General features: G+C 47.0%; 1 protein-coding gene across 3 annotated transcripts in view; it reads left to right on the top strand.

Annotated features, from left to right (window-relative positions):
- LOC118027251 (butyrophilin-like protein 1) overlaps positions 1 to 7,205 on the top strand; it is a 10,450-nt gene extending 3,245 nt beyond the window's left edge. Inside the window, exons 2-5 of one of the 3 annotated variants that reach the window (XM_035030464.1) lie at positions 1,014 to 1,280; positions 1,395 to 1,595; positions 1,842 to 1,862; positions 3,026 to 3,391. In XM_035030464.1, coding sequence (XP_034886355.1) covers positions 1,014 to 1,280; positions 1,395 to 1,595; positions 1,842 to 1,862; positions 3,026 to 3,060 — 524 coding nt within the window. In that variant the 3' untranslated portion in view covers positions 3,061 to 3,391. Of the gene's footprint in view, positions 1 to 599; positions 1,596 to 1,841; positions 1,981 to 3,025; positions 3,392 to 6,731; positions 6,759 to 7,176 lie in introns of those variants that run through there. The other 2 variants (XR_004683782.1, XM_035030463.1) reach the window with 2 other exon arrangements.

Genomic DNA, 7,205 nt, shown 5'->3' with positions numbered 1-7,205 from the left:
TTTATTTATTTATTTATTTATTTATTTATTTATTTATTTATTTATTTGACACAGAGAGAGAGAGAGATCACAAGCGGGGGGTAGGGGGACCCAGCAGGGAGCCCGACAGGGAGCTCGATCCCAGGACCCTGGGATCATGACCTGAGCCGAGGGCAGACACTTAACTGACTGAGCCACCCAGGCACCCCAGCCTCTTACTTTTAATATATTTTGCTCTGACAGTGGGCCTTGGCTGGGTTTGCTCACATGGGTGTTGTTCAGCTGGCTGTTGGCTGGTCTAGGACAACTGCAGCTGGAAAGGCTGTGCTAGCCTGAGCATGCCCCTCCCGTGGCAGAGGGTGAGGCAATGGTACAAGCAGTTTCCAACCTCTGCTAGAGACACATTCCCTGAACTAACAGTGGCTGAGTCAAGTCACACAATGGAGCCCAGAGGCAGGGTGTGAAGGCAGTAAAAATATGTGGTGAGGATGAGCTGTATGTAAAGAAGGCTGAAGGATTGGGAATATTTTCATCATCAGCCTATCACAGATGGGGCCAAATATCAGTCAGTTCAGGATTTGAGTTTGAAGCATCTATGAGCAATCCTGGCAGAGCTAACCCCAGGGATGTGGATCATAGGGAGGGAGCTCAGGAGGTTAGTAGGGTTATCAAGGATGCAAGTAATGTACCAAGTGGCAGTGGGTGTGCAAGCAGATGCCCTGGAGAGTGTGTGAGGTGAGAAGAGCAGAGAAGGATGGAACCTGGGACCAAATTCCTCCTTCTGTCACTCTGGGTGATGGATCTCCACCCTCATGGTTGGGGAGAAGAGTCCCACCCTCTGTGCCTGCTGCAGTTTCCCCTGAGCTTTCCTTCTGTTCTCCTTGGCAGGACCCTTTACTTTAATCCTTGCAGGAACCACTCCCCCAGGGAACCCCGGAATGTAATGCTGTCCCTGGAGTTGTGCACAGGAAGACTCTGCTGGCATCACTGGGGTCTGGGTAGCCTCCCTGTGCTCTGCAGCTTCTCTTTTGCAGGTGTGGGCTCTGCCCCTCAAGTGCACATCACAGGGGTCCGAGTTGTGTGCATGGCCTCAGGGTGGTTCCCAAAGCCCCAGGTGCAGTGGAGAGCTGTCAGTGGAGAGAAGTTCCTGACATTCTCTGAGACCCAAGCCCAAGATGCTGAAGGGCTGTTCACCATGGAGGCCACTCTGGTGGTGAGGCACAGCTCTTCAGGGAATGTGACCTGCTCAGTCCTCAACCCCATCCTGGGCCAGGAGAAGGAGGTGGCCATTTTCATCCCAGGTCAGTACTGCTTCCCATTCCCAGAAGGGCGGGATGGTCTGGTTGGGGGTCCCTGGGTGTGCTGGGTTGGGCTGTCCTGGGCTGTGACCCTGATGGGGTGTCTGGCTGGCACAGAACCCTTCTTCCCCCGGAGTTCTCCTTGGAAGCTGGCTTTCATGGTGATCCTGACTGTGCTGATGTTCCTACTCCTGGGGGCTGCCTTTTACATCATGAGAGAGCATACTGCAAAGCACCGGGAGATACAGGAATGGGAGAAACTGCAGAGGGACAAGGAGGAGGACCAGCTGACAAAGGAGGAGGCACTGAAGGCCAGAGGTAATGCAGGACAGGGGTCATGGTAGGCCAGTGTGGCAGCTGGTGTGGAGGACAAGCGGACAGCAGGGCCCTTGGCCTGGAGCAGGTGGCTGAGGAGGACCGAGACGACAGCTGGGGCTGTGGAGGCTCCAGGGGTCTGGAGGTAGATCTTCTAGGAAATGGAGAGGTCCTCTCGTGGGCTTTCCAGGTGCAGTCTTTGCTGTTCTTAGTGATGGGAATTCATGCTTATTTTTCACTTTCTTTCAGATGAACTCCAAGCAGATCTTGGTAAGTTGTGTCCTTTTCCCAGAAGTTTCTGTGTCTCCTTTGTAGGAGACATTCTCTTCTCAGCTCACCTGTTTCCTGTGTTGCCTTTCAGACTGGAGGAAATGAGTTTACTGGGCTGGTGAGTGACTGTCCAGATGTCCTTGGGTCTCTTGCCCCCACTAAGCCAAGGTGTCCCCTCTCCTTGTTTCAGGCAGAGACATGTGGACCCTTCCCTGGGGCAGAAGTGGAAGCTGGTGGGAGGCTGAACACTGCTCCATGGGCTTTCCCCATGTGGGCAGTTGTTCCCACCCAGTGCTTGGGAACCTGGGGATTATGTGGGTCCCTGGAGTATATCATGCATCTTGGCTTTATTCTAATGCTGATCTGCCTGCCCCATTTCTAGCTTTTTAGCCTTCAATGCAACTGGTTCTCAGTCAAGCTGGATGCTCTGAGATTTTGTTAAAGAAGCTATATAAATAAATGGGGTCATTACGTTTAGGAGCATGATCCTTCCACATAACACCATCCAGGCAGAATCTTTTCTCTCCAGTTCCTGGAGGTGCTGATCATAAAGTGTTAGAGGACTGGGCAGATCATGGGTGGGAATGTGGTGGGGTGAGCTGTCAGTTGTCCAGATTAGTGATGTGTTTTCTGAGAAAGTTTGGCCACTTTTACCCTAGAGCTCAGCTAACATCCCATCCTAAATTCATCTCCCCTTTTGTGTTATTTCCCAAATATCTCTTTGCTGGAAAACATTGGATGTAATAATGATTTCCTACATTTATGGAATAATGTATATTTAATTCCCTAAAATATTTTCATCCATTGTATAATTTTTGACCTATTAAAGCAAAATTGAGAGCAGATAGAATAAAAATTTTTGAGTTTTTTTTTTTGTTTGTTTGAGGGTTGTAAGGCTCAGGACACTAACTTGGCAAGGGTCACATAGCATCAGCAGGCAGGGGTGGAACTCAGGTGGCAATGTGGGCTCTCTGACCTGTGGTCCAGGGAATTTCCCACAACACCCTGCTGTCTGCACATGGCAGGAGGGATCTCCTCTCCAGCCTCTCTCCTCACTCTGTTGGTAGTATCACCTGCAGCACAGAGGGGAGGCAAGGGCTGGTAGATCAATGCTAAGCTGACTCGTTCTGGCTCATGTCTCACCAGGGTGTGTTCCCTTTCAGCCTTGAAGAAGGCTCAACTGTATGCAGGTAAGTGACTCCGTTTCCCGTGGTCTTACCTCCCCAGCCTCAGCTGTGCCCACTTCTCTGTCAGTGGACCCCACACCAGGATGGGGTTGGTGTCCCCGTACTCCTTGTCTCATTTGTTGTCTCCTTCTGAAGACTGCAGTGATTGTCCCTGGGAACACAGATCTGCCTCTATTCTGACCAATCCTCTACTGTAGGTTGCTGTTAGAGTTGGCAACACCCTCTGAACACCCCTTGTTCAGCTGATAGTTTTGTTGGTGCAGTGACAACAGAGTGGTCATTTGTAAGGACAGTTGGACCATGGCATTGACTGTGTAGATCAGAATTTGCTGTCTCTAGAAGATTTCAGAAATCATGCTCACCTGCTTAGGACTCAGGTCTTTCTAAGGGGATCCTTGCTTCTGAATACATTTTACCCTGAAATTCCTACATTTTTTTGGATCTAGTTTTTTTTTTTTAAAGATTTTATTTATTTATTTGAGAGAGAGAGAATGAGAGAGAGCAAGCACATGAGAGGGAGGAGGGTCAGAGGGAGAAGCAGACTCCCTGCCGAGCAGGGAGCCCGATGCGGGACTTGATCCAGGGACTCCAGGATCGTGACCTGAGCCGAAGGCAGTCGCTTTAACCAACTGAGCCACCCAGGCGCCCCGGATCTAGTTTTGGTTTTCCTGTTTTTTGCTGTTTCTCTGGAATGTTGGTCTTCATTTTGCTTCCTCATGTTCTGACTCCTTGTCCAAGTTGAGTTTTTTCCTCTAAACCTGTGTGGTTGCTGTGAAGTAGTTTCTTTAGGTCAGCTGTTCTGAATCTGAAATCCAGAGCCTCCAGGATGTTTATGGAGTCCTGGTAGTGCGTTTGTGAGCTACCTGCAATTATATACAAAATCCTATGTATATGTTTGTGTTACAGAGTTAAGAAATTAAATTTTCTTTAAAGGACAGTTCCTTATAATTGTTCACAACCATAATGTCTCCTTTTAGGAGAATTCAGGATTTACCTGATGGGCTCAATAATGGTTGGGTTTATTAGAGTCAATGTGTGAGGATTTCAACAGGAAAAACCCGGAGGAGTGAAAATTGTTTACCAGAGAAAAGTTGGGAGTGAATCAGGGAAGGAAAAGTTGGTTGGGGACGAGAGGAGGAGATGAGAAGGAGGGTAGAGAGCTTGTGATTCTTCTGGGAGAGACTTTGGGTGGCTCAGAGTGGTGGAAGAGAGACCACAAATCACAGCCATGGTGGTTCGAGTAGGAAGTACACAGAGGATGTACAAGTTATTTGGGTGCATGAAAAGTAATAAACTCCTTGACAACAGTTTGAGAGATTTCTGAAAAGACTTACATCTATTTTAAGCTATTTTGAAGTAATTTTCTGGCTGGGTTTGCTTCTAATAAGGAGACCATCTCAACCTTCTAGTAGTAGTCGGGGCAGGAATGTGATCCAGGGGATCCTAATGAAATGATAGGTTATCCAGAGAACCCGTTAGCATTGGGGTTGGTTAAGAATTTGGACCCTTTGAACCTGTGTAACATGTGCTTTCCTGTCCTGGCTGTTTCTATTTATGATCAGGGATATAGACTGTGAGAGCAGAGAAGGGGGAGCCAGGGGTACAAGAGTCTAGGGGACCAGATGTGTGAAGAAAACTCCTTAGAGAGCCACTCTGATTCTTGGGATTTATTTGTTAAAAATGAGAATTAAATAGTCTTCTTTTAGCATCACTTCCTTCTCTGCTGGATTGAAATTCATGTGTTTTATTTATTTTTTACTTATTTATATATTTTTTAAGATTTTATTATTTGTCAGAGAGAGGGAGGGAGCACAAGCAGGGGGAGTGGGAGAGGGAGAAGCAGGCTCCCTGCTGAACAGGGAGCTGGATGCAGCACTAGATCCCAGGACCCTGGGATCATGACCTGAGCCAAAGGCTGATGCTTAACTGACTGAGCCACCCAGGCGTCCCGAAATGCATGTGTTTTAAAGTATACCTTGTATACCTTCTTTTTTATAAGGACAGACACCCTTACAGTAGTGGAATCAATATTTTCATATTGATGGGCTCATAGTGTGAGGTGAACAAATGTCTGATCTCATCTTATTCATGAAATTGGAAGAATAATTTATAATGAAAGACTTGCTGTGGAAATGAAATGAAGAATGCACTTGAACCACTGAAGTGCATAGCATAGCTCTGAATGCATCATAGAGTCTCAGAATGGAATGCCAACTCCCTTTCTCCTCTTCCTTCTTCTCCTCCTCCTGATTTCTCTTCTTCTTTGCTAATCTGTGTCAATTGTCATAGAAATGTGGAGCTGGCTGTCAACTAATGTCTTGATGATGAACAAGTAAAGTTCCCTTTTCTCAAAAGGTGACATGGGTCAGCCCACTTCATGTGATCTGTTTGTATAAGCAAATCAACAGAGCTGGATATACCCCTTTATCTGAATAAACCTGTATGAGTGAGATTAATGGTCACCTGTTTTCACCAAATGTTCAAGAAAATGTCCTGTTTTTATTTTTATAAGTGCTCTAATTTTGTTCTGTAGTCTCTGCCCTATTGGAGGTAACAGCTTTCTCAATGCAGACTTCTCAGGGTCTTATGACATATATACGTTTTGCTTTGATCAGTTAGCTTCCTTTCTTCTTCTGAAAAGGGAGTATGAAGGTCAGAGGAGTTTATGCCTTGTGTCACTGGGGGAGGGAGTCCCTGTGCTCTCCTCTCGATCATTTCGGGACCTCACCCTCTAGAGGGTACCTTGATATGGTCCTTAGGATAATTGAGTTTGGGGATCCATCTAGGTGTTTGGAGGCATTGCTCTTCCCCGCCCCGCCCCAACCCTATCTCCAGTTCCTTAATCTTAATCACATCTGTAAAGTTCTCTCTGCCAAAACATATTCACACTTTCTGGAGCATATACACAGCCATATTTGTGCGCCAACCACGTGAGGTGTCTCCTGGTGTTTTGGATCTCTCTGGGTGATATAGGGAGGAGCAGATGACTAGACCCAATATTTTTGGGTTTCCCCTTACATATAGGGATGTTTTTCCTCCCAATGCCCCATGAAACGGGGAAGCAAATTCATTACTTTCTGTCCTCTCACTGGATGTATGTTTTTCCTGCTTTGAACTTCTCTCTCTCCTTTCCTTGAAACCTCTCCATTGCCTCTTGACTGGGCAAGATTTCTCTGAAGCCATATCCTGAGTTCTCCTCACCCATGGCTGATAGTCATCCTCCAAGTGCAGCTCCGCCCAGTTGTATTGTCTCTGCCATGGCTTCGAGTCAACCTACAGGTTCAGCTCAGTCAGTCCTTTATTAGTAAATGGATGCCTCAGAAATTTTGATCTCCTCAGTTCTTTCTCAATGAAACCTAGCTTTTAGGATTTGTGGCTAGGGATTGAAGAAGCATGATTTGATAGTGAAATCTGTGCAAAGAGCCTTCTTTTTGGGTCAGTATCCAGTCTCTCAGTGGTGTTAATCTTTATGACTTGGCTTTCCTGGGAAGATTGTAGCAGGATGGCTGTGTGTGTGTGTGTGTGTGTGTGTGTAAGATAAATTCGTCAGGTGAACGTTTCCCAAAGATTTTTCCCTGTAACTCTTGCATCAGTGTATTTCAGAAGATAGAACACTGGTCTGTACAGTCTCCTCAAATCTCTGATTTGTTGTTCACATTTGTGAAATGTGGTTTTCTTGTAGATTGGCGGAAGGAGAAGTTCCAGGCCTGTGAGTTACTTCAAGTTCTTTCTGGGTGCTTCTACTGCTGCCCCATGGCTGCTGACATCTCCTTCAGCTTGCTGTGATGATACAGATGCTGGCCCCATCAATGATGGTGGGCTCGGATGGGGCAGTGAAAGTCACCGAGCTGGGATTGATGGGTGTGACTGATATTGGATATAAATGGATGTCCTTCAGTCCTTGGAGTCCAGTCTGGCCCTCAAGTGCCCTGTGACATGTCTAACCCCCAGATCAGTCTTATGCTTACTTCTTCTGGTTGGAGGGCTGTCTGCTTGAGCCAGAAGGCTCTTATCTCAGGAGGCTTAGCCCTCCCTGCATGCAGCTAGGTGTCTGGGGTGGGATGATGGTTGTGTGCTTTGTTATGGGGCAGGAAAAGGCCTTGAATGATTGGAAACTCTCTCTGCAGTGCCTGTCACTCTGAATCCAGAGTCTGCA

This window comes from Mirounga leonina, unplaced genomic scaffold (assembly GCF_011800145.1).
Source record: "Mirounga leonina isolate KUSES-001 unplaced genomic scaffold, KU_Mleo_1.0 Mir_366, whole genome shotgun sequence".
NCBI lineage: Eukaryota > Metazoa > Chordata > Mammalia > Carnivora > Phocidae > Mirounga > Mirounga leonina.
This window is presented reverse-complemented; position numbering and strand designations above follow the sequence as displayed.